The sequence below is a fragment of the Geotrypetes seraphini genome, chromosome 6, assembly GCF_902459505.1.
Source record: "Geotrypetes seraphini chromosome 6, aGeoSer1.1, whole genome shotgun sequence".
NCBI lineage: Eukaryota > Metazoa > Chordata > Amphibia > Gymnophiona > Dermophiidae > Geotrypetes > Geotrypetes seraphini.
This window is the reverse complement of record NC_047089.1, coordinates 12,565,858-12,593,355: the sequence shown is the minus strand read 5'-3', so window position 1 is coordinate 12,593,355 and position 27,498 is coordinate 12,565,858. Positions and strand designations below refer to the sequence as shown.

At 40.3% G+C, this 27,498-nt stretch overlaps 1 protein-coding gene across 3 annotated transcripts in view; it reads right to left on the bottom strand.

The window, feature by feature from the left end:
* Positions 1-14,487: 14,487 nt before the first annotated feature.
* Positions 14,488-27,498, bottom strand: part of FCHSD2 (FCH and double SH3 domains 2) — a 330,943-nt gene continuing 317,932 nt past the window's right edge. For all 3 annotated transcript variants that reach the window (XM_033947792.1, XM_033947791.1, XM_033947793.1), the window contains exons 18-20: positions 24,802-24,931; positions 24,613-24,695; positions 14,488-16,911 (exon numbers count right to left, since the gene is read on the bottom strand). In XM_033947792.1, the coding sequence (XP_033803683.1) occupies positions 16,828-16,911; positions 24,613-24,695; positions 24,802-24,931 (297 nt within the window). In that variant the 3' untranslated portion in view covers positions 14,488-16,827. The remainder of the gene's footprint in view (positions 16,912-24,612; positions 24,696-24,801; positions 24,932-27,498) is intronic.

Genomic DNA, 27,498 nt, shown 5'->3' with positions numbered 1-27,498 from the left:
GACCGACTCGGCTCGAAGCACATCTTTACGGTAATGTGGCCTCCAGAATTGCACACAGTATTCCAGATGAGGTCTCACCATGGCTCTATACAGTGGCATTATGACTTCAGGTTTGCGGCTGACGAAGCTTCTCTTGATACATCCCATCATTTGCTTTGCCTTGGACGAGGCCTTCTCTACTTGTTTGGCAGCTTTCATGTCTGCACTGATGATTACTCCCAAGTCCCGTTCCTCTGAAGTCCTAGCTAGTGCTTCTCCATTCAAGGTGTATGTTCTGCATGGATTTCTGCTGCCGAGATGCATGACCTTACACTTCTTAGCGTTGAATCCCAGCTGCCATGTCGAGGACCAATTTTCCAGCGTGATCAGATCCTGCGTCATATTATCCTTGAGATTGCTTTCACTTACTATGTTACACAGTTTGGCGTCGTCGGCGAACAGTGCTACTTTTCCCTGAAGCCCCCGGGTCAAGTCCCTTATGAATATGTTGAAAAGGGATGGTCCCAGTACTGATCCCTGCGGCACTCCGCTAGTCACCTGCTTTAGGATTGGACAGTTGCCCCTGGGTTCTGATAGGACCAGTTTTCAAACCACCCACATCTATAAAGCCAGAAGATTTACCCATGCTCCGTCCTTTTTTCCTTTCCCTCGGATCAGTGTTGGACCCTCTCTTTTCTTCTGGGGTGCCAACATCTCTCCTTTAGACCATGTGCTTAGCTCTCCAACTAGGCCATGTGGTCTCCTCTCCATCTAAAGGACTTTTCTACCAGCAATTGTAAGTAATTTTTGAACCATGTAAATTAATTATTTGGCTTTAGCAAAATCTTGTCTTGTAGCACATTCTCCTTGCTTAAACAATCCTATGTGTAACTTGCTCTACCTGCCTGATTTTATAACTAATTCTGCTCTGTAAGAAATAAATTTTCAGTTTGCTTATAAATGTTCTTTGTCTTAGTTCTTGAATAAATATACACATATATTATACTTAATACCTATTACGTTTGAATCAGGCAGAGCTGTATTCTTTTCTTTATAAGATATATTCCTTTCGTTGAGGGTGATATATTTTATTGGTGATTTATCCAAATAATAAATCCATCCATGTAGTATATCATATATCAATAGTAATCTAATCACTTATTGCACCAAAATTTAGAATGTACTAATATGCTCAGAGATCTCCTGAGGAACTTTCCCTGGAACAAAACCTCATCTCCCAATCATCGCATATACAAGTACCTAGCTAGATCCCAAGTAATAAAACAGATTTTATGCTGTTTAACCATCATTTCCTGAACTTGAAGTAGTTTGGTCATCCATTTTAGACTCACCTCCAACACCATCCTCCTAATGAACAGATGGGAACAAAAACCAACACAAGATCCAAAGGTGATTTCCTCAAGGAACAGAGCCTCTCAATTACTCACTCCCTTAGCCCCGGTACGGTTTACCTGATATGGCTGAAGATCACCTTCTCCAAGGTGACACAAACCGTGGACCTCCGGCGATTTCACAGTATCGCTCCTGACACCAGATATGTAAATGGTCATTCAGGTCCCCTTGGTCAAAATGGTATATGGTCACTTCTGGTCAATATGATCACTGGTCACTTTGATCTAGATCAGTGGTTCCCAAACCTGTCCTGGCAGAGCCCCAGGCCAGTCGGGTTTTCAAGATAGCCCTAATGAATATGCCTGGAGCAGATCTGCATTCCTGGCATCTCCATTATATGCAAATCTCTGTCATGCATATTCATTAGGGCTATCTTGAAAACCCGACTGGCCTGGGGGTCCTCCAGGACAGGTTTGGGAACCACTGGTCTAGATGGTCACTCTGGTGAAAATGGTGGCTTATTGAGGGTTAGGTCTATGCCAACATTCCTCCCTTCAAGGATCACCTAGGGGCCAGACCTGCTCCCACCTAACTGGGCTTCTAAGGTGGGAAGTCCTAAGTCCCAGCCCTCTAATTAGCGGTGAGCCCCCACAAAAGTTAGTCTTGATACCCCATTTCCTCCCCCTAGGGTAGGAAACATAACCTATGACATGACCCTCAAGAAGCAAACCAACCTGGCTGTAAGTCAATAAACTAATTATTAAGAGTGTTTGCAGACAATAGCCCTTGCCCTATTTGAGTCAAAAGAAACCAAAAGTTCAATGGACTTCCTCAAAGGGTTGAACAGTAGTCTATTCCAAATAGGACAAGGTTGTCTTGTAGTCCAGGGTGTGAAGACTGAAAACCCATCATTTTGATATAGCCTTCACCCCATAATCCTACTCCTCTTCCCACCAACCCAGCCACCAGATTAACCGTTTCCCTTGATTGTATCCATGACATCCTGTTTGTCTGTCTTGGCTATTTAGATTGTAAGCTCTTTAGAGCAGGGACTGTCGTCTTTGTGACTCTGTACAGCACTGCGTACATCTGGTAGCACTATAGAAATAATAGTAGTAGTAGTAGGACTTTTCTTTTGCAGGCACGAGGAGTCAGAAATAATGGTAGCAGGAAGAAAGGCTTGTTAAGATGGAAATCCAGCATTACTTGAGGAAGAAACGTGGGATAAATGTGCAGAACCACCCTATCAAAAAAATTAGAGTAAGGTTACTAGAGTGTGGTATTCGCCGTCTGCTGTCTGGATCAACAGCAAGATCACTACCTAAGATCTCCTTTGCCCTCAACTCTGGTATCTGCTAGAAGAACAAACAAGACCAGAAGTGGGTCTGGGGCGTCACTGTGCTGCTTGATTAGGGTAGCAGCTTTCTGCATGCTATCTCTAAAGAGATTCGTTCTAGGGCACTGCACGTGTCTTACCCATAAAGCTTACTTCCAGAATGTTCCTCCTTGTTAACAACTCCTTATATGGATTCTCATTGCCTAGTATTGCTAGGCCAGATTTGAATGTACACACAGCTCTGCTTTTCCCTTTTTAGCCCCATGCCTTTGGAATTATCTCCCCGGGGATATTTGGAAAGGGATTGGGACTTATATACTGCCTGTTTGTAGTTACACAACCACACTCAAATCAGTTTACATACAGGTACTTCAAGCATTTCCCCTCTGTCCTGGTGGGCTCACAATCTCTCTAATGTACCTGGGGCAATGGGGGGATTAAGTGGCTTGCCCAGGGTGACAGGGTGTAGCACAGGGTTTGAACCCACAACCTCAGGGTGCTGCGGCTGTAACTCTAACCACTGCGCCACCCTCTCCTCCTTGCAGTAAGGAGTCTTTCTCAAAGTTAAATCATCCTTTGGAAACTCTCTTACCAACCTTATGACAGCCGAACTGCTGGGGAGATGGTATCTTGTTGAATACGGTCAAATGTGGTTAATTGTCATTTCTCAACTTGCAACGTGATTGATGCATGATTTCTCTTTCCTATTGTATATTGGCATTCCTTTCAGAATTGTTATCGTTACTGATTTTAAGACTGTACACCGCCTTGCTCTGTTCCACCAGAAAAGACGGCATGGAAAGTCCGCAAACATACTCGTCGTGGAGCTTTTCCTGCAGATCTTATCTGAGAACTCAGGCTTCAGTTCTGAAGCCAGGCAAGTCTCTAACTACATAAACCAAGCTCTCTCTGTATTGTAAAAATAATATCATAGTGTTTGAATTTTCACACTTTCCTTTATCCTACAGGCAAAGAGTTGCTCAGCTTTCTCCCAATACTCTTCATCTTGATATATATCAGCTTGCTATGGGTACAACCACAGTGGTTTACATATATTATATACAGGCACTTTTTTTGTCCCTAACGGGCTCACAATCTAAGGGCCTGTTTTACAAAGCCGCACTAGTGGCTGCTGTGCGGTAAGAACCCCGAAGCCCATACAGATTTAAAAGGCTTTGGGGCCGTTGCCGTGCGGCGTTGTAATACAGGCCCTAATTATTGGACCTGGGGCATAAGAACATAAGAAATGCTGCTGCTGGGTCAGATCAGTGGTCCATCATGACCAGCAGTCCACTCACGCGGTGGCCCTTTTGTCAAAGACCAGCGCCCTGAGACTAGCCCTACCAGCGTACATTCTTGTTCAGCAGGAGGGTTAGGTGACTTGCCAGGGCCAGTTACCCAGGTTCAAGACACTGCACTGACCATTAGGTTACTCCTCCGCTGCCAAATTGTCTTCTCAAGACATCACCATCCATGGTATCAGAGTAGCCTTCATCTGCCAAAACAGTAGGTCCAGAGGGGCTGCGAGACAATGTAAGAAGACCAGATCTCCCTCTGCCCTGATGCACTGTTGGGAGTTTTTGCTTAGTTAATTCACAATTTGTGTTCAAAGTGCCTTCCTTCACCCTTGACACATTCCCAAAGTCTTCAATGCCAATGAGCTGTTGGCTCAATTAATTTTGGGTTTCATTAAGAGCTCAATGTGTTGGAGCTCCATCCGGTTGAAAAAACAAACTCGGAAATGAATTTCAGGCAAAACTTTCTGCTACAGGAGGACATTTTGGGATTATTTGGAAAAATGTGAGGAGTCCCAATTTTTCCAGGACACTGTGTATTCCATTTAGAGATGATTCTCAACCTCACCACCAGAAGCAAATAGATAAGAACATAAGAATAGCCTTACTGGGTCAGACCAATGGTTTATCAAGCCCAGTAGCCCATTCTCACAGTGGCCAATCCAGATCCCTAGTACCTGGCCAGAACCCAAGGTGTAGCAATATTCCATGCTACCAATACAGGGCAAGCAGTGGCTTCCCCCATGTTTTTCTCAATAATGGACTATGAACTTTTCCTCCAGGAACTTGTCCAAACCTTTCTTAAAACCAGCTACGCTATCCGCTCTTACCACAACCTCTGGCAACGCATTCCAGAGCTTAACTATTCTCTGAGTGAAAAAATATTTCCTGCTACTGGTTTTAAAAGTATTTCCCTGTAATTTCATCGAGTGTCCCCTAGTTTTTGTCATTTTTGACGGAGTGAAAAATCGATCCGCTTGTACCCGTTCTATTCCACTCAGGATTTTGTAGATTTCAATCCTATCTCCCCTCAGCCGTCTCTTTTCCAAGCTGCAGAGCCCTAACCGTTTTAGTCTTTCCTCAACCGAGAGGAGTTCCATCGCCTTTATCATCTTGGTCGCTCTTCCAATTAGCCTAAGGGCTCCTTTTACGAAGGTGCGCTAGCGTTTTTAGTGCATGCACCGGATTAGCGCGTGCTAGCTGAAAAACTACCGCCTGCTCAAGAGGCGGTACCAGCTAGCGTGCGTGCTATTCTGTGTGTTAAGGCCCTAATGCGCCTTCGTAAAAGGAGCCCTAAATTTTGGTTCAAAGCAACACCCCAATAACATCTCTTGCCCAGTTAGATCATATGCTCCAGCAATCTTACAGAATTCAACCAAATGTGCTTTCAAAAACTATTATTACTACTTTACTTCCTGGATTTTTAGCGAGTTGATTCCCGTTTGCTGGGTTATAAACATTTATTTTTATTGGAGACTGGAAGCATAGCCCCACTTTCTAGTCTATTCCTGTGAATATACTACAATCTCAGGAATACAAGGGCAGAGCAATTTCCTTCCTTGTCTGTGACTGCAGCCCACAAACAGGTCATTTAACATGCTCAAGACCCACACGATGTGTACATTGCAATCTGACTGTGGAAAAAAAAAAAAGACAAAACAGTACTTTCAAGTCTGTGCCTATTGCAGTAATTTCTATTATACTGTGAGTTCATGAACTAATACAAAATATTTATTCCAGAGAACCTGTGCTATGTTTAGTAGTAGTTTATGCATTTTTTAATAACAACCTCCAAAGAATCCAGACAGCCAGCATGATTCATGATGTCTGCATATCCTGGTGATACTTGAAACTGATAGGTAGTGAAATTTCACACAGTATGAGTCAACCTCAGTGACCAGAAATTAGATGAACTACTTAGCAGTAGAGAATGACACGGTGACAAAATCCATCACCGTTCCCGTCCCCGCAGATAACCGTGGGAAACCATCTTCATGTCATTCTTTAAGGAGAGAGGGAAGAATCAGAGTATGAATGGCCACAACCACTGACCCGCAAGCTTTGCTTTGAAGAATGCTGGTGTAGAAGGACTGAGGTTGAAACAGACACTGCAGAATGGCAGTCTCTGGTATCCAGAGCAGATATTGTGATGTCATAATGCTTCATTCCACCAGTGCCTAAGAGCCAATCACATCAGTGATGTCACAATGGCTTCATTATCCTTGGCTCACATAAGAATCAGAGTATGAATGGCCACAGCCACTGACCCTCAAGCTTTGCTTTAAAGAATGCTGGTGTAGAAGGACCGAGGTTAAAATAGACACTACAGAATGACAGTCTCTGGTATCCAGAGCAGATATTGTGATGTCATAATGCCTCATTCCACCAGTGCCTAAGAGCCAATCACATCAGTGATGTCACAATGGCTTCATTATCCTTGGCTCACATAAGAATCAGAGTATGAATGGCCACAGCCACTGACCCTCAAGCTTTGCTTTAAAGAATGCTGGTGTAGAAGGACCGAGGTTAAAATAGACACTACAGAATGACAGTCTCTGGTATCCAGAGCAGATATTGTGATGTCATAATGCCTCATTCCACCAGTGCCTAAGAGCCAATCACATCAGTGATGTCACAATGGCTTCATTATCCTTGGCTCACATAAGAATCAGAGTATGAATGGCCACAACCACTGACCCGCAAGCTTTGCTTTGAAGATGGACTGAGGTTGAAATAGACACTAGAAAATGACAAGGGATTATTTCCCGCGGTTATCCGTGGGGACAGGAATGGTGATGAATTTTGTCACCGTGTCATTCTCTACTTAGCAGTAAAGGTCTTTAAGTCCTCACAGAGCTTAAATGCACACCTTTACATTAGAAGAATTTCTTTCCCTACGTTGGTAGCTGTAAACTTTAGGACCTCTGTTCTGCAGCTCGAGCATTTAACCACTTCATAGGCATTTGGGAAGGCTAAGCCTATCAGGAGTTGGAGCATGCAATACCAGTAGTTAAGGCCAGGTGAGAACTTGGTGATCAAGAAAGGAAGCTTCTGGACAGAAGACTGACATTTACTTATAACTAAATACTTCTGGTTATTTGCAGCAGTTCAGTGGCAGAATCAAAAGTGTTTATGGGAAAAAAAAGAGTTGGGAACAATACCACAGCATCAGGGTGAAACAGTGAAGGTTATTGTAAAATCAAATCTCCAATGTGGATAACAAAAATATAATCCAGAACAGGAACCAATACGAGTCCTATTTTTATCACAATCGATCAAAGGCATATCTGAACTGCAGTTGTGCAAAATGAATTACAGGCACAGATCACTTTTAAAGTCCACACAATTAGAAGAGGATATGCTCTTTCATTTCAACAGGCTTGACTGTAACATGAGGGTTAAAAGTCCATTATCTGCTTTCCAGAGAACCTTGGTGACTTAAGAACATAAGAATAGTCCATTAAGCCCAGCAGCCCGTTCTCACGGCGGCCAATCCAGGTCATTAGTACCTGGCCAAAACCAAAGGAGTAGCAACATTCCAGAATACCAGAGAGTAACAAGATTCTAGAATCTTAAAGAGTAGCAATATTCCAAGCTACCAATCCAGGGCAAACTTCCCCCATGTCTTTCACAATAACAGACTATGGACTTTTCCTCCAGGAAATTGTCCAAACCTTTCTTAAAACCAGATACGCTATCCGCTCTTACCACAACCTCTGGCAACGCTTAACTATTCTCTGAGTGCAAAAAATGTCCTCCTATTGGTTATACATGTATTTCCCTATAACTTCATTGAGTGTCCCCTAGTCTTTGTAATTTTTGACAGTGAAAAATCAATCCAATAGAGTGGATATAGCAGCCAGGAAGGACACCACGTTTGGGTCCTCCGTGTTACAGGCAGGCTCAGGGGTCCCACCCTAGGCTCTTAGGTACATCCCTACTGTTCAGGACCACCAGACACATTGCTCTAGATAGATGAAGTTCTTACCTTGATAATCTTCTTTTTCACTCTCTAGACCGGTACAGTTCTTGACTGATGGGTAATAGCTCACTGTGACCAGCAGGTGGAGACTGAGAACAAACTTTGGTTATAGTATACTGTATTAGCTGAAGCTCCCTCTTAGAAACCAGTCTTGCTCAGTCTCCAAGCATGTGGAAAGTTCTTTGATACACAAGATAGTCTCCCGTTGTTAGAGCTGTTGGAATTTGTTTAGGGCTCCTGGTCCCCTTTTTGATGCTGGACAGAGCTTGGATGGGTCCTGTTTGGGGGGTCCATCCAACCTCGGGGGTGTCAAACCCGACAGGTCTCGAGTTGGATCCCCCCTTCCTCCACCTCCCCAGGTTGTTGTAGAGGTGCCTCAGCTGGCCACAGATACCGGTCAGGCTTCCAGTTTTGGGGAAAGAAGGGGAAAACCCATCCCCAAGTGAAAAGCAATTTAAAAATAAAATAAATGATCAATTTCCACAAAGTTACACATTAACTTGTGCACATGATCTGAATATTTAAAATTGTAAACCAACATAAGCCAGCTATTACTTTTCACAATTTTCTTTCATTTCAGTTTCTTCTTTCACATCTTTTCTCTAGGCTGCATACATACTTGCCTCTATGGATTTACTTGCTCACATTTTGTTCTGTATTATTCCATAGGAGCACCGACTTAAATCACAGAGAATGTTTGGCTCTTGGCAATGACAAAACAGATAAACTGTTTAAGCAACAGACACCACAGAAGATTAACTACAATCCCAAACGACTTAAATCTTACAATGAAATGATCACAAGCTTTTCCACAGTATTTATATTTCATTAACAGTTTTAAAGCAATATGGCGGCGCTGTGCGTGAGCTCACACGGGAATCTACTCTTCGGGCTGAATTGCTTACCTTAATCGCCGTTTGGCAATAACTTTATCAAATATGCCATATAAGAGGAAAGGAGTGGTTAGGGCAGCATTCTCCGCTACTGTATTACCACCGCTCATTCAGCCAACGATTGAGCGATACACCATAGTGGCACTACCAGGATCCGGGGAGGTGTTCTCCACGCTAGGGGAGAGAGGAGGAAGCTCTCCCCTATTGGAGCACGAGATATCACTTTCGCCCCCGACGTCAGCCATCCCTCCTTGTCCAGCGACTGGAGCTGCTGAGGGAGCGGGAAGTTTGAAAGCCAGCATTGTTGCAAACGTTCCCGCACAGGAGGGCCTGCCTGCAGAAAATCCTTCGCCGATGGAGAAAATGGAAGAGGGATTGAAATCCCCCAAGGAGGTGACTCTTGAAGCAATTTGGACAACGCTTCAAAACTTGAATACCACAGTTTTAAAATCAGCTGGAGAGGTAAATGCCCTGGGGGGGAGGAGGGATGGACGATTGGCCAAATCTCTTGATCAAAGTAAACTTGAGATTAAAGGTTCCATCTCATAAATTCAAACTGAGGTCCAATCACTTAAAGAATTTAAAACAGTGTCTATTAAAGATAATTTAGCTTTGCACAGAAAAATGGAAAACACAAAGAACTTTAATTGCAGATTAAATCTACGTCTTTTGAACTTTCCAAAAATTGCTGTACTATCCTCTATTGAAATGTTTAAAAAATATGTAATAAAAATTCTCAAATACTCCGCTGATTGTATACCACTGCTTAACAAAATGTATTATCTTCCCTCTTCTTCTAAATAAGTCCAACAAGATCCAGCTAAAGTTATTCCTCAATCTCCGGTATTAGATATTAATAATATTTCCGCCATCCTTGAAGAATCCATAACTGAATCATTATTTAGAGCTAATCTTAGTTTCTTTAGTTTTTGAACAGAATCTAAATGCCATAATGAAACTTTATTTCCGACATACCGAGGATTTTTCTATGGCAAAAGGATCTGGATATACCAAGATGTGACAAGATCTGCACAGGAGAGAAGAACATTCCTTTCAATGAGACAAGAAAGAAGAAATTTTGGGGCTGTCAGCCTCAGCATTTTCAGTTGGCCTAACCAATGTCAGCAAAGGCCTATGGGAGATCATATCATTCATGTCTGATCTTAGGGCATGTCATTGAAAACAGCCTAAATTACATTAGTGCTTAAAAGTAACAAAGGACCTTGGTACAGCTAAGAGGTGCTAAAGACAGCTGAGACGTATTAATGTCTGGTGCTTAAGAGGGGCCGCCTAAGATATACAATAAGCTCAGCTGCATGTTCTAGCACAGATAGTTAAGTTAATCAGAAACCATTGTCAGAGTGAAACTGGAAATTACATTTGACTCGTCTGTAAAGGACAGGTTCTCCCTCTATTCTTCTCTAGTCTCACCATTGTTTCAAACAGTTTACAAAAGATAGGGGTGCTTAACTTCAATAGATTCTATTTTTAGACCAAGCCTCAAATGTATTAATATGGGAGATTAGAACTTCCCCCCCTCCCTGGAACATCACCCCTCCCCTCTTTTTTTTCTTTCCTCTGAACTCTGTAAGGCAGGTAAACTGTCTTTTCTCTCTCATTAATTGTAATGCTTGATGTATCTTTGTAAATCTTGCTTTTCTGTAATATTAAGTGTATTTCTGCACAATATATATATTCTTTATGCAAGCACTCTTAGCTGTCTTTGTCAGTAATCTTACTGCCTACTGGATCTTCAATGAGGGTATTGAACCCGGGACCTGCGGCTTGTAAGGCTGCTTCGACATTACCCCTACAAAACCATACATTTTGGGGGTGCTACCTTTTTATTGGCCTACCCATGTAAATGTGTAGTCAAATATTTAGATACCAAAAATGCTTTTAAGGGCCTTTCTAGACCTGGAGAAAATTGTTTAAACTGCTTAAGTTATAACTGACATAAAATGAAAAGGTGGTAGTGTATTCAGTGTTAAAGCCTATATATCAGTTATTTGTTTCTTTATTGTAAATCCTCTATATTTTCTTTATTGGCCTCCTAGGAATTTAATTTAGTGGTCTAAGGAAGAATTATATTGATTCCAAGTAAAACCTTCCTCTTTACTAACCCAGCGCCTTAAAGTCATTCACCCTGAAATGCCACCGAGCCAACTCACCTTTGTCACTTAATTTCACCAGATGCTACTTATTACATATGTTTTATTGTCATGTCTATATTGTAATTTATGTAAACTGACATCTATATTGTAATTTATGTAAAATGTCATCTCTGCTCTGTCTGGATTATTATGGATGTACTTTGTAACCCATTCTGGGCTCTTTTGGGAGGATGGGCTAAAAATCGAATAAATAAATAAATAAATAAAGTATACGTGTATACCTTAAATATTTACTTTTACTGTGTTTCATTAGCAAGAAGTTCCTTGTCTTGTAAAAATTTGTTAAATAAGGCAACAGCTTAGAAGCAAAATTATGGATAGTTATTTTTCAGATGACAAATACCAAGATGCCCTGAACATTTTAAAACTGGTGCAGAGAGGCAGAATCAAATACTTTAACCATATCTAGGAAACTCAGAGGACCAAGATCTTCAAGCCCCAAATCTTATGTGATCATGCCTTCCATCTTCATCTATTGATAAAGAACTTCTATACAGGTGGCAACAAGCCAGGCACTACAATTTCTTGCACATTTATCTAAGTTTGGGACCATGGTTATACACTTGGAGAGAATGACACAGGGACAGAATTTGTCCCCATCCCTGTTGCTAATAACAGGAAACCATCCTGTGTCATTTTTTAGTGTCAATCTCCACCAGCATTCTTCAAAGCAAAACTTGAGGATCAGTGGCTGTGCCCATTCATACTCATTCTTCCCTCTCTCCTTAAAGAATGACACAGGGTTGGTTAACCATGAGGATAACTGTGCCCGTGCCATTCTCTATGTTCTTATGTAAGCCAAGTATGAGACAATCATGCCATTGTGACATCACTGCTGAGGTTGGCTCTTAGGCATTGGTGGAATAAGGCATTATGACATCACAATCTCAGTTCTGGAATGTTGCTACTATTTGGGTTTCTGGCAGGTACTTGGGACCTGGGTTGTACACTGTTGGAAGCAGGATGCTGGGCTTGATGGACCTTTGGTCTGTCCCAGTATTGTGGGAAACCATCCTGTGCTATTCTTTAGGTTCTTTCTCAACCTCAGTCCTACACCGGTATTCTTCAATGCAAGGCTTGAGGGGTCAGTGGCTGGGCCCTTTCATACTCGGATTCTTCCCTCTCTCCTTAAAGAATGATATAGGGATGGCTTTCCAAGGTTGGGCAGACTAGATGGGCCATTTGGCCTTTATCTGCTGTCATGTTTCTATACAGCTCTCCGATGTGGAGAGAATTTTGGATTTGACTCTCCTTTTTTCAGTTGCAACTCTCAGGTACAGTAGGTATTTCCCTGCCATCAGAGGGCTTACAAACTAAGTTTTTACCTGAGGCAATGAAGGATTTAAGTGGCTTGCCCAGATCCACAAGGAGTGTCAGTGGGATTCAAACGCTAATGTCTCTCGTTCACAGCCTGCTTATTTTAACCACTAGGCTACTCTTCCACTAAATACTATAGAAGTTGAAATTAGTAATAGGATATCTGCTCAACAGCACATGCTATATGGGTTTAAATTAAATGGTAAACAATTTGCCAATGGCCTTTACAATTATGGTTTTCACTTGCTAAAAACTTTTGAAAGGATGAGTGGAGAGAGAACATTATCATTCTCAGTAAACTATAGCTGGGTAAAGAAAAGAGAAAAAAAACCCTTGGTCATTCAGTAAGGAGGGGAAGCATCTGAACAGGTGTCCCAGGCAGGCAGCTCTGATCACCAAACCAAATCTCTACCCTTACTACTGGGCATCAGGTGGCTGTCAAAGTTCTTACAATCTAAAAGCAATGGCTCTCAACCCAGTCTTCAGGATATGCATAATGAATGAGAGAAATCTGTATACCATAGAAGTGCATGCAAATCTATCCCAGGCATATCCTGAAAACCTGAGGACTAGGTTGAGAAGCACTGCTCTAAAGGACCATTCTTTCCCATATTTATTATTCTGTTATGTGATGGATTCAGTTACTATTTTATTCTGCATGCTTAGTTATTTCCCACTGGTGGTGTAGTCTTATGTGAAGTGTTTATGATTAATGAAATAAGTTTGATCATCAGAACAAGTGTATTTCTAAAAGTGATCTGGAACATAAGAACAGACTTACTGGGTCAGCCCAATGGTCCATCAAGCCCAGTAGACCGTTCTCACGATGGCCAATCCAGGTCCCATGTACCTGACCAAAACCCAAGAAGTAGCAACATTCCATGCTATGATCCAGGGCAAGCAGTGGCTTCCCCTGTGTCTTTCTCAATACCAAATCTTTAAAACTAGCTACGCTATTCATTCTTACCACAACCTCTGGCAATGCGTTCCAGAGCTTAACTATTCTCTGAGTGAAATTTTTTTCCTCTTATTGGTTTTAAAAGTATTTGCCTGTAACTTCATCGAGTCTTTGTCATTTTTGAGGGAATGAAAAAGTCGATCCACTTGTACCCGTTCTACTCCACTCAGGATTTTGTAGACATTTCTGGAGGTGGGGGACCCTCAAAGAAGCCCCTGATACCCTCAAAACTTTGTTTTGAGGACTCCCGAATTCTCACAGAGTAATGCACTGTATTCACAAACTGGAAGGTGCTGTGCCTGCTTCAGCTCTCATTGCATCTGGAGAATGGAGAAAATTTCTGCCTCAAACAAGCTTGTAGATCCCCTCCAGGGGCTTGTCTCTTCAGGTTCTCCTTTTAGTCAGACCTTGAATGTCTGAAACCCTTGACCCCACTAACTCCTCATGGGTCTTCAGGGGGGGGGGGGAAAAGGAGAGAAGACATGCAGCTGGCACCCAGTATAGTCCACTAGATGAACACAGGGTCATTCAGCCTGTGCTCAAGTGCCTGATAAATCAGGGGTGAGCTCAGATCCTGAGCTGTCCAAAAGGTTACTGCAGGCCAGCTAGGCAGGTTCCTTAGAAGGGTGCCCCCCCCCTAAGTTACAGCTCTCTGAACACAGAGGATTTCTGGGAACCTCTGTAGCACCAGAAGCCTCAAAGATGGGATGAAAACTTGAAATTGAAAAAGGAGATGCAAAGCAGAAGAAAAGATACCTTCTCATCTCAGTTGCAAAAGGAAAAATTGAGGATGTGAGGCACTGGCCAATGACAAGGAGGCAAGGTTGAAAAATGTAGATGATGCCTTCTGTAATCCTCATGGGTAAAGGGAAGAAACCCATTTGTCAAGACTCACGTCTTTTGCGCTGGAAATTTTGTTTGGGATGTCAGTGTAAATATTCCTGAGATGCATCTCCTTACAACAGACCTAGTAAGAAGTTCATTTTCAGTAGCTTGTTCACCATGAAATCAGACCTGTAATGGGTGCTGTGGATTGGATCTGAGAACCATGGATAAAAGAGAAATGACAGTCAGCTCTCCCAAAATGTGCTCATAAAAGGAGACATCTGCTATCCCCTCTGATTATCACACTGTTCACACATGTGTTCAGCATGTTTTGCTGTAAAATCATCTTTGGTGAACTACAGGAAAAACAAACACTCTTAATTACAAGTTTTATTATTCAACATTTTATACATAATAAATACAAACTTTTCACAGCCAATACAAAGAAAAGCAGCATTTGCACCTGTGCTCTCAATGTATTGACACTGTACAGTGTGGTACATGGGTTAGACGCCCTATAAGAAATAATAGTTATAGGGGGGGGCATATTTGTACAACTTTCTTAAATAAAATTAGCAGCTCTTACACAAAATTATATTTGAAAACTCTAGTTTTTATATTTTAAAATAACACTTTTCAAATTCTGAAAATCAGGGAGTGATATTCAAGAGAAAAAAAAAAAAAAACTGGCCGGAGATGGACAGGAAAATGTGACAATACTTGCTTTAAATCTGCATCATTCTGCATTTAAAACTCTGGAGATAATTACATATTTAAAGAATTATTTTTCTATAAACTTAAGAACAAGTTTGATAACAAAAAGATCTCAAACAGATCAACAGGACAAGAGGTGCAAAAGGAGGCAAAACATGGGGAAAAAAGAAGATACAGGGCCTCTTCTAGCAAACTGCGCTATCAGTTTGTAGTGTGGTGAGCTGCGCTGAATGGCCTGCGCTGCTCCCAATGCTCATAGAGTTCCTATGAGTGTCGGGAGCAGCGAAGGCCATTCAGTGTTGCGCTCTGCGCTAAAAACTGCTAGCGCAGTCACCGATTTGAAAACTAACCAATTGAACAGGTCTTTCCACACAGGCATCAAGACTTTCCCCTTTCTGGATCTTCGAGGAAGAGATCTACAATGCATTCCTTACATCCGCTGAAAGATGAGTGTGAAATGCAAGTCTGTATGTTTATGGTACAAACTAAGTGCAACCCCTCCCCCAATAAATGTTGCCTCAACAACAAAATTCTCTTGTCAGGTATAAAAAGGATATTAAGGTACTTTTATGGCATGAAAGGGAAGAAACAAAGAACTTTACAGAACCCCTGAACTCCTCCATACCTGGTGAACACTGTGAAACCTACAGGTTCAGTGTTGCAGATTAATACATTTCATTTTCTTTTCAATTTTCAAAGAAAGAGAGATTCATAGCCTTTGGAGGTCCAGAATTTACCTCCCCCACCTCTACCATGTCAATAGATTTTATTCTCATTAAATAAAAGTCAGGTGACCCTACTTTTCCCAAATGATACAATAAATGCTTTTGTACAGAAAGTTGGTTTAAAATGACCTTGCACTCTTCACCAAACATCAGTAATGATGAAAGCATCCTCCCAACATGAGGATAAGGCCTGAGGATTGCTTGAAGCCAAAGTTTCCTGGGTTTGGCAAGCTTGACGGGCTTTATACAAAGTAACGCATCTGTGAGAAGTTACAACATGTATACATACTCTAAACGTAATCCCTAGCTCTCTCTGGACGTTTTGAAGTCGTAATGTTATACTGCTAATGCTGGATAATAAAGTACACTGTATTAAGTGAGATATAAATGAGCCAGATACTTAAAGGAAACAAAAGAAAAAAATTTAGGTAAGAGAAGTGATGCCTTATGTTACCCAGGTCACAGGAAGTCTTGCATTACACTACAGAACAAGATGTGGGTGCTAATTCAGCACCTCTATATTGATAATGCTATACTAATAGACCTGCATAAGTATTAATACAAAAACATTTATTCCTTTTTTTCAAATGATATTTACTGAAGAGATATGCATTTGTGTAATTAGTACTTTTCTCTGCTATTATCTGCTTTGAAAGGGTGTCCAAGAGGAACCAGCCTCTTCCTACATGTGTTTGTTTTCCTTCTATATTTCCCAATGCAAATGTATTCAATCAATGTTTAAACTAGACATGTAACGTTACTGAGGATAGTGAAATATGACTAATGTATGTTTGTTTGTTGTAAGTTGCTTTGAACTGAACTTTTGTTTGAAGAAGGCTGTATATTTATATATAAGTGTATCATGACACATTCCTATGGCAACAGTAATATACTGTACTAATGCATATGATGTAAGTATGCTATGACTAAGTTACAGGAGCAAGGCATTGCCCAAACGCCTCCGTAAAAGAGCTGACCAGTATCGGCAGCCGGGAATCGAATTTGGAGATATTCTGTTGCTTACAGTTTGGACTGCCTTACTTTGTGCTCAGGGAGGAGAGATGACATATAAAAACAAAGAGAAAATAAAATGAAAGAAAAGGCACGATATACTTATGAGCATGGGGAGTTGTCCAACACACTATCATGCTGTCTGATATCCTCCCTTTTACTCCTGCTCTATAACGAGTCGCATCACGCGAAGGTGCCTAAAAACGAGTGTGACCAAATACTGCATTTGGCCTTGATTGTAGCACTACTCCAACAGTCCCCATCATTAAACCAAAGTGATTTCCACATCTTCCACCTTCTCCACCGGCCTCCGCTGGTGCTGTGTTGGGGGAGGAGGAGCTGCTCGCACCTAACAAAAACGAGACAACAAATATAACCCCCAAGGAGAGTCAGCAAAATGCATGAGATTAAAATGTCATACTTTGTTATGCATGCAATTAAATAAAGGTATGTTTTTGCATAGAACTACAAACTCATGAGAATCGGGTTATCAGCATTGAAGCTAGCTCCAAGATGCTTAAAAGCCTCAGAACCTCACCTATACCGAATAAGACACAAAAAAGCTATCAAGCAATGCAATGCAATGCAAATAAATCCCACTGTATCGATCTTCATGAACAAAACAGCACTTATCTTTAAACACCATGGAGACATGCTGAATGTGGTTTGAATGTTCTAAGAGGATTTGATCAAATGATAGCTCTGATGGCGAAACGCTGTCCATTGTTGGTGTCGTTGACCTCCTATTTAAAGACAAGTACTGCTTTTTTTTTCACGAAGATTAATACACTGGGATTTATTTACATTGCAGAAGGTTCCACAGCTTTTTTGTGTGTGTAGGTTTTTTATGCCGATGAGGTTCCTTTACCTCGTTCTTTTTTTAATGGGGTAGATATTGTGCATGTGTAACACAAGCACAACAACATTCTGTGTCATTTAAAAAAAAGAAAAAGTCCCAACAGCTGAGTGGCAGGAGGCTACTTTGGGGCTCAGCTGTTTGAGCTTCCCCAAACTGGCTCTGCACTTGTCTGAGAGCTGATTTTTAAGCGAGCAATTGGATGGGATTATTTTTGTTTTAATTTTTTTTATTGATTTTTTCATATAACAACAAGTGTCATAAATTTTCATACAATTAGTTTAACAATACACTTGATATATCTATAATGTACTTTATATAAAACATCTTATATTATCCTTATTATGATTTTACATATCATATAAACTGTAATGATTTTATCAATTATTATTGAATTATGAATCCTCTTCCCTCCCTCCATTTTGTTATTGTCACATAAGAATAACATCTATTATGATAAATTATTTATAATTTATGACAAAGAGAATAAAAACCTTACCCCCTCCCACCCTCCCCTCCTTTAACCATTATCTTAATATGGGAAAAATGAAAATCAGTTGTTACAATATTCTGTTAATGGTCCCCAAATCCTCTTGAACTTATCCATATATCCTTTTTGTGTTGCAAATGTACGCTCCATCTTATATATATGGCAAACTGAGTTCCACCAAAAATTATAGTTTAACCTGTCGCAATTTTTCCAGTTATGTGTAATTTGTTGTACTGCTACTCCAGTCAATATAAATAAAAGTTTATTGTTATTTGATGAAATTTGACTTCGAGCTCTCATTGCAGTACCAAACAAAATCGGATCATATGTCAAGGCTACCGGATTTTCTAACATCCTATTAATTTGAGGCCAAATTGATTTCCAAAATATTAATATGAATGGACAATAGAATAAAAGATGATCTAATGTCCCTGCTTCAAGATGACAATGCCAGCATCTATTAGACTTAGAGCTATCAATTCTATGTAAACGTGTGGGGGTCCATAAAGCTCTATGTAAAATAAAAAACCAAGTTTGTCTCATAGAAGCTGACAGTGTACATCTTAACCTCCAAGACCAAAGTCGTGGCCATTGAGATGCATTAATCTGATGCTTAATCTCAATGCTCCAAATATCTCTAAGACCATTTTTTTTCTTTTTATGTACAAATCCAGATATCAATTTATACCACATTGCGGCCTGGTGACCCATGGAATCTATCTGAAAACATAAGAATTCCATACTATGATAGTTATTAAGGTTTTTCCATTCAGAGAACCCTATCTGAATGGCCTGCTTCAATTGCATCCATCTGAAATATTGTGATTTATTTAAACCAAATTTATTTTGCAATTGTGAAAACTCAAGCAGTTTACCTTTATTCATTACATCCTCTAAAATACGAATTCCAGCAATCATCCAATGTTTCCAGATAATTTTAAAACCGCCAACTTTGATCTTTGGATTGAGCCATATTGTTTGAGTCGTTGATTTAGTTATTGGAATAGGAGTTAGGTTACTTATATACCTTATAGTTTTCCAGGTATCAACAAATATTTTGTGTTCCTTATATAACCTTGGCATTTCAATACTGATAACATGACTCAGACGTAAAGGAAACATTAGTCTCCATTCTAACCAGAACCAATCTGGTATATTTTCAATGGGCTCTGGGAGGATCCAATACATACCTTGACGCATAATATAGGCTTGATGGTACCTATAAAAATTTGGAAAATTTACCCCTCCCTCCGCAATTGGTCTTTGTAAAGATACTAGAGCAATTCTGGGGTTTTTTCCAAGCCAAATAAATTTTGTTAAAATCTTATCCAATTTTTTATAAAAAGACCCCTGAAAAAAAATTGGTATCATACCCATTTGGTAACAAACTACTGGTAATATCATCATTTTTATCGTTTGCACTCTCCCCCACCAAGATATGCATAAAGGATTCCATTGTTCACACATTTCTGACACTTTTTGTAATAAATTTTTTTCATTAATTTTCATAGTCTCATCCACAGTTTTTGTAATCCAAATTCCTAAATATTTTAAACCCTCCTCTTTCCAGATAAAAGAAAATGAGTCAAATAGACTTTTTGTACAATGTACATTGAGTGGAAGCACTTCTGATTTATTCCAGTTTATTTTATATCCTGAAAATTTTCCAAATTTTTCAATCAATTCAAGCAAGTGTGGAATGGTTGTTTCCGGATTTCTCAAATAAAGTAAAATATCATCCGCATATGCTGATAGTTTATATTCTCTATCCGAATGCGGAACACCCTTTATCTCCTTTACCTGTTCTATAGCTAATAACAAGGGTTCCAAAACGATATCAAAAAGCAAAGGAGATAGTGGACATCCTTGTCTAACCCCCCTCTGTAGAATGAACCGTTCTGAAAAAGTATTATTAATATACAATCTAGCTGCAGGGGAGCTATACAATGCTTTTATTATTTGTATAAATCCAGATCCTATACCAAACCATTCCATTGCCTGAAACATGAAGGACCATTCCACTCTATCAAAAGCTTTCTCAGCATCTAATGAAATAGAAAATGCTGGGTCATTAATAGATTTTGTCAAATACAACATGTGATGTGCCAATCTAGTATTATGAGATGAATGTCTTCGAGCAACAAAACCTGTCTGATGCATATCTATAATGAAAGGGAGAGCTTTAGCCAATCTTAATGCCAATGCCTTAGTTAAAATTTTTCCATCTACATTTATTAAAGAAATAGGTCTATAATTTGAAACCAAAGTGGGATCTTTATTTGGCTTAGGTAAAACTATAGTTATTGATTCAGCCATAGTACCTGTAATACAACCTTTATTTAGTTGTGTCTGATACAATTTTAATAAAATAGGGCATTATGATGTTTTGAAATGATTTATAAAACTCCACTGTATAACCATCTCCACCTGGAGCGGATCCAACCCTAAGGGATTTCAAAGCTGTATCTAACTATTTTAAGGATATTGGCTCCTTTAAACTTCGTTTTATATGTTCAGGAATTTTTGGTCCCTCTATTAACTTTAAAAAATCTAAACCATCCTTTTCTTTTTCTGAATAAGGCTCAGAAGAATACAAATCTTTATAAAATTTTAAAAACTGTTTTATAATGGGATCAATTTGGGACAACATTTCACCATTCTCATTTTTAATGGCAATTATTTTTGTTTTTCTTTAAGATAATTTGCCAGCATTCTTCCCGCCTTATTCGAATTTCCATAATACAAAGCTTGCTTTACAAATAAATCTTTTCTAATTATTTTTGAAGAAATTTCATTATATTTACCTTTAGCTTTTAAAAGTTCTTGTTGTGTCAAATAATCCCATTTTTCTATTAATTTTGATTCTAGAGACTTTACCACTTTTTCCACATCTGTAAATTGCTTTTTTTCCTTTTTTATTTGCAAAGCTGAATAAGAAATAATTTGTCCTCTAATGTATGCTTTAAAAGCATCCCACAAAGTCTCTACTGAAATTCCTTCTGTATCATTAATTTGAAAATAATCTTTCATTTTTTCCAGAAGATTTTCATAAAAGTCATTATTTGCAAGTAATGTATTATTTAATCTCCATATAGGTCTATTTCCATTCTGATCTATTATTTTAATTTCAATCCACACTCCAGCATGATCAGATAGTATAATTGGATCAATGACAGCCTGTGAGATTTGATGTACTAATTTATTAGAAACAAAAATGTAATCTATTCTAGAAAAAGAATTATGAACCTGGGAGCAAAATGAAAATTCCCGACCATCAAAATGAAGTATACGCCAAATATCTTTTAAATCACAAGAATGTACCAAATTATCAAGGCCTAACGATTTTATAAATCTTCTCGGACTTTTATCCATCAGTAGATCCATAACAGCATTGAAATCCCCTGCTACTACTAAATTTGAAGTAGCCAGTGGAAGAATCAATTGTTGTAGAGTCTTAAAAAATTCATTCTGATTCGAATTAGGGGCATATATATTGAAGAGCGTCATGGTGGTATTTCCCATGTCCATTTCCACATATACCCACCTTCCATGAGGATCAGCTGCCTTAAATTTAAATGAAGCAGAACATTTTTTATTTATTAATATAGCAACACCAGCTTTTTTCCCTATTGCTGGAGAAAAATAGCATTGTTTGACCCAATCACCTTTTAGCTTTATAGATTCATTATTTGACAGATGGGTCTCTTGTATGCAACATATATCAGCGTTCTGTCTTTTTAAAAATAATAATGCCTTTATTCTTTTAATCGGGTGATTGAGACCATTAACGTTTAAAGATATTATCTTAAGATCCATCATACATTAATATAATTTGTAATGTATCATCCCAATCTTCAATATTTTTTATAAATTCCATTTTCCCATATATAATATAAATCAAAAAATTGCTTACTTCACCCAAACCCTGCAACTTTAAAGCCCACCCATTCCCTCCCACCCCTCCCCATACATCTACGAATACTTGGAAATGCAAATTAGATCAGGTTTGACATCACTCCATCACAAGCTAAAAAATTATAATTTTGTATCTATTACTCCATATTTATAACATAACGTAGTATCAATAGAATTAAATATTTCTATATCTTTGCTTTCTTTTCCATCCATTCTCACAATCATATTTACTTATATTTTTAAATCAGTCACTCTATATATATTTTATAGATATAAGAATTTTTTAATTAACTGAAACCAGTCACCACATGCATTTTCAATTCCATTCATAAAAACCATTGCTCCAAAAATTCTAAAATTAGATAATAAGAAAATATTTAAAAATAAAACATAAATAAAAATTTTCATAACCCATTCCCATTATCATACTAACTTGTATTTCCAAATCAGTCATACAAAGCCTTGGAGAGATATATCAATTGACCTATATCTGTAAGAAAATGGGTTAAAATATACTTCCTAAATCATGCAACTATTATATTTCTTTAAAAATAAAATATTATTTTCCCCTATATATCAGTTTATTTTATTCTATATATTTTCACATTTAAAGAGTCTTTTCATCCGTTTCGTCCATTTATTCCAGTAATAATAGCGCCTTCTTTATAGCTTCCTTTTCGAGTTCCCTTCTCTCTCTCCGTAGACGTAGATGGGATTATGACTGCCCTCCGCAAAACTCATTTGCATGGGCAGCCATTTGAACATCGATCGCTGTTTAGAAATCGACCCCCCAAAAATCGGCCCACAGAAGCCTGCATAGTCTTAGCAACCGTGTTTTGTGCATCTAGCCCAATGGACCATGTTTTGGCTATAAAGCCTGCCTCTGGAGTCCAAATATTTCTTTTCTTTTTTTTTTTATATTCTCTATTCATTTTTAAAACTTACAATAAGTGAAATAGCATATAACATCAATTTATACATAAATACATCACTTAATATCTTATTAAAATCTAATTCATATCACATATCCTTCCCTCCCCCATAATCAATAACCTTCTTCAATATAAGAACAAATAAAATAACCCCCCCTCCCCACATTATTTGCATTAATAAAAGAACCAAAATAACCCCTCTCTTTGGATGCACATATTCAAGGGGAAAAATGATATTCAATCTTTACAGTATTTTGTTAATGGCTTCCAAATATCCTGAAATTTCCTAAAATTCCCCTGCTGCATGGCAATTATTCTTTCCATTTTAAATATATTACATAGGGAGTTCCACCAAAAGCTATAATTCAATCGATCCCAATTTTTCCAATTTCTCATGATCTGTTGTATGGCAACTCCTATCATAATGAGTAATAACTTGTTATTCTTCGAAGATAATTGGCTCTTGGCCCTCATTGATGTGTCAAATAACACAGTATCATAAGTTAATGCCTCCGGATTATCTAACAAATTATTTATTTGACCCCATATTGATTTCCAGATATTCCAGTCCAAATATTTCTAATGTATCCAACAAATAATAAATGACAAAATGTGAAATTAAATTTCTTTGAAGAAGTATCTTCACAGCATGTTGGCCACAGGCAGTTTAGTTCACATTTTGTCATCTATCATTTGTTGAATACATCAGAAATATTTGGACTCCAGAGGCAGACTTTGTAGCTGAAACACAGTCCATGTCAGGTCTATCTCAGTCCTATGCTGCATAGTCTTCTATTAAAGGTTACTCTTCAACTTGACGAGTTGGGCCTCTCTGCAGCAGTTATAATTTGCTCCCTCAAAACACCATCAATTTGGATTGACAACAGCCACTCCTCTGGGACACAAGGCCATGTTTGGGATGTCAAGCTAGTCTGGAGCTGACCCATGTAAAGTTTTAAACACCAAACCAGCCCCTTAAAGCAAATGCTAAACTTAACAGGAAGCCAATGCATTTGCTTTAATGGCATCGTCCACTAAAGCAGGGGAATCTTCTGTTGCCACTAGGCATGTTGAACAGGCAGGTATCGAAGATGAATTTAATTTGAGGATAACAGGAATTGTAGAACTCCATTGTAAGTTTACTCCTTTAATTGGGGAAAGAGAGGAGGAGAGAAAAAAAGAAAATGAAGCCAGGATAATGATGCAAATTGTAACCTGTCAACTATATAAGAACATAAGAATTGCTGCCGCTGGGTCAGACCAGTGGTCCATCGTGCCCAGCAGTCCGCTCATACAGCGGCCCTCTTATCAAAGACCAGCGCCCCAACTGAGACTAGCCCTACCTGCGTACGTTCCGGTTCAGCAGGAACTTGTCTAACTTTGTCTTGAATCCCTGGAGGATGTTTTCCCCTATGACAGACTCCGGAAGAGCGTTCCAGTTTTCTACCACTCTCTGGGTGAAGAACTTCCTTACTTTTGTACGGAATCTATCCCCTTTCAATATGAACGTAAGGAAGTTTTTCTTCACCCAGAGAGTGGTAGAAAACTGGAACGCTCTTCTGGAATCTGTAAGCTGTTCTGAGCTCTTCGGGGACAAGGGGATAGAAAATGAATTAAATAAATAAATAAAATAAGGAAATAGAAAATCTCTTCAGCTGTAAGGGAGAAAATCCCCTGAGAGATGGCAAAACTATATTTGTGCAAAAGCTCAGATGAAACCAGACTGGGAGAACGCTCAGGATATTCTACTTGAATAGCTGTCTTATCTTGCGTGTCAATGGAAGAAGAGGTGATCCATAAAATGTAAACAATTTCTATTAGAAACTAATGTCATATCACTTAAGCCTAATAACTTACAGGTCGTAGTTTGCCATAGGAGGTTTCAGGAGTGAACCGCAGGGGCTGGGACAATCCAGAAAAATCTGCACTGAAGTTATTTTCTTAAACAGAAGCAAATATACAGTGTTAAATGAGTTACAAGCTGAAAAACCACCACCACTATAATAAAGTTTTCATTAGCAGATATGTCAGCAAAATTATGCTTACCATTCACTGATGGTGACCTAGGGAACTGCTGAGAGTCTCTCTTGTCAGGGCTAGGAAAGGGGCTGCTGGGAGGCTGGTCATACAGCGGTAAAGGCGGGAGGGAATTCTGTGGTTTAGGGGATGGAGATTCCTGTTTCAAGAATAAAAAGAAGTCTAAGTGGAGAGAATCAAATCCTTTTTGAAATCAACAGAAAGAACACAACTTTTGAGTTATCAAAATTATAACAAAAACTTAATAGCATGTCTACATACAGTTTCATTGACAGGAAAATGAGGAAATATTGTCTTGTGTAGGCTACTAGTAAGTCCCGCAAGCATGAGTACTGTGCAGTCCTGGGAGGTCATGATGAAGTCTCTTTTTTTTAAGAATAAATGATAAGCAGCTTGAGTGAGCGAATATGAACTGATGATGATGTTCAAACCCCAGTAAAGACAACACAAAGCACAGTTACTTACCGTAACAGGTGTTATCCAGGGACAGCAGGCATATATTCTCACATGTGGGTGACGTCATCTACGGAGCCCCAGCGCGGACAGCTTTTCAAGCAAACTTGCTAGAAGTTTCAAGTTTGCACACTGCACCACGCACGTGCATGCCTTCTCGCCCACTAGAGGGCGCATCCCACCTCGTGGTCCTCAGTTCCATAACTAGCAAAGAAGCCATCCCCGGGGAGGCGGGCGGGTTGTGAGAATATATGCCTGCTGTCCCTGGATAACACCTGTTACGGTAAGTAACTGTGCTTTATCCCAGGACAAGCAGGCATGATATTCTCACATGTGGGTGACCTCCAAGCCAACCAAAAAAAAAGGGCAGGTGGGAGGATGGCAATTTAGGAAAACAGATTTTGCAAAACTGACTGGCCAAACCGGCCGTCACTCCTGGATAAAGTGTCCAGACAGTAATGAGAGGTGAACGTATGAACCGAAGACCAAGTGGCAGCTTTACATATGTCCTCCATAGGAGTGGATCGGAGGAAAGCTATCGAAGCTGCCATCGCTCGGACCTTATGCCCCGTGACTTGACCCGGGGGCGGAAGTCCAGCCTGAGCATAGCAAAAGGAAATGCAAGCAGCCAACCAGTTAGACAGAGTGCGCTTGGAAACTGGATGCCCTAATCGATTGGGATCGAAGGACAAAAACAATTGAGGAACCTTCCGATGAGACCTGGTGCGTTGAAGGTAATATGCCAACGCCCTCTTACAGTCAAGCGTGTGAAGCGCCGTCTCGCCAGGATGGGAGTGGGGCTTAGGAAAGAACACAGGAAGGACAATGGACTGATTGAGGTGAAAATCAGAAACAACTTTAGGTACAAACTTAGGATGGGTGCGGAGAACCACCTTGTCATGATGGAAGACAGTGAAAGGAGGGTCCGCAACCAAGGCTTGCAACTCCCCAATCCGCCTAGCGGAGGTGAGGGCAATCAGAAACACCACCTTCCAAGTCAGAAATTTCAAGAGAGACTCGTTGAGTGGCTCAAAAGGGGGTTTCATCAGTTGAGCTAAAACCACATTCAAATTCCACACGACAGAAGGAGGCTTAAGAGGGGGACAAACCCTGAGTAACCCTTTCATGAAGCGTGTTACCAAAGGATGGAGCGACAGAGGGCGTCCATCCAGATGTTGGTGGAAAGCAAAAATAGCACTAAGATGAACACGCACCGAAGTGGTTTTCAGGCCAGAGTGCGACAGATGGAATAAATAGTCCAAAACCAAGGAAACCGGAACCGATACCGGATCCAGGTGAAAAGACGAACACCAGGTGGAAAACCTGGTCCATTTCTGCGAATAACAAAGCCTCGTCGAAATCTTGCGTGAGGCTTCCAATACCTCCCTCACTGATTGAGACAGATCCGGAGGAGTTCGGGAGCAAGAAACCAAGCTGTCAGGTGCAAGGACTGCAGATTGGGATGTAACATGGATCCTTGACTCTGAGACAGCAGAGAAGGAAACACAGGCAGAAGAAGAGGCTCCCTGGCACTGAGCTGAAGCAGCAGGGAGAACCAGTGCTGACGCGGCCACCGAGGTGCAATGAGAATCATCGTGGCCGTGGACGATTTGAGATGTACTAACGTTCGCATGATCAGAGGAAAAGGAGGGAACGCATACAGGAACCTCCCCTCCCAATCGAGAAGAAAGGCATCGGCCTCCAGACGGTCCCGCGAGTACATCCGAGAACAATACAGGGGCAGTTTGTGGGTCTCCGGAGAGGCAAACAGATCCACCTGTGGCGTTCCCCAGCGAGCGAAAACCTCGCGCAGAACTGCGGAGTGTAGAGTCCACTCGTGCGGTTGCAGAAGTCGACTGAGTTTGTCTGCCAGACAATTCAGTTCTCCTTGGATGTAGACCGCCCGAAGGAAGATGTTCCGGGAGACCGCCCACTCCCAAAGGCGAAGAGCCTCCGAGCAGAGGGGCCAAGACCCCGTTCCACCCTGCTTGTTCACATAGTACATTGCCACTTGATTGTCCGTGCGGACGAGGACAACCTGATTCTGCAATATGTGAACGAAAGCTCGAAGTGCTAGAAAGATGGCCCGAAGCTCTAGCACGTTGATGTGACACCGACGGTCCTCGGCAGACCACAGGCCCTGCGTGCGAAGACCGTCGAGGTGGGCTCCCCACGCGTACTCCGAGGAGTCTGTGGTCAGAACCTTGCGAAAAGGAGGGGTGAGAAACAGTAGACCCATGGACAGATTTGAAG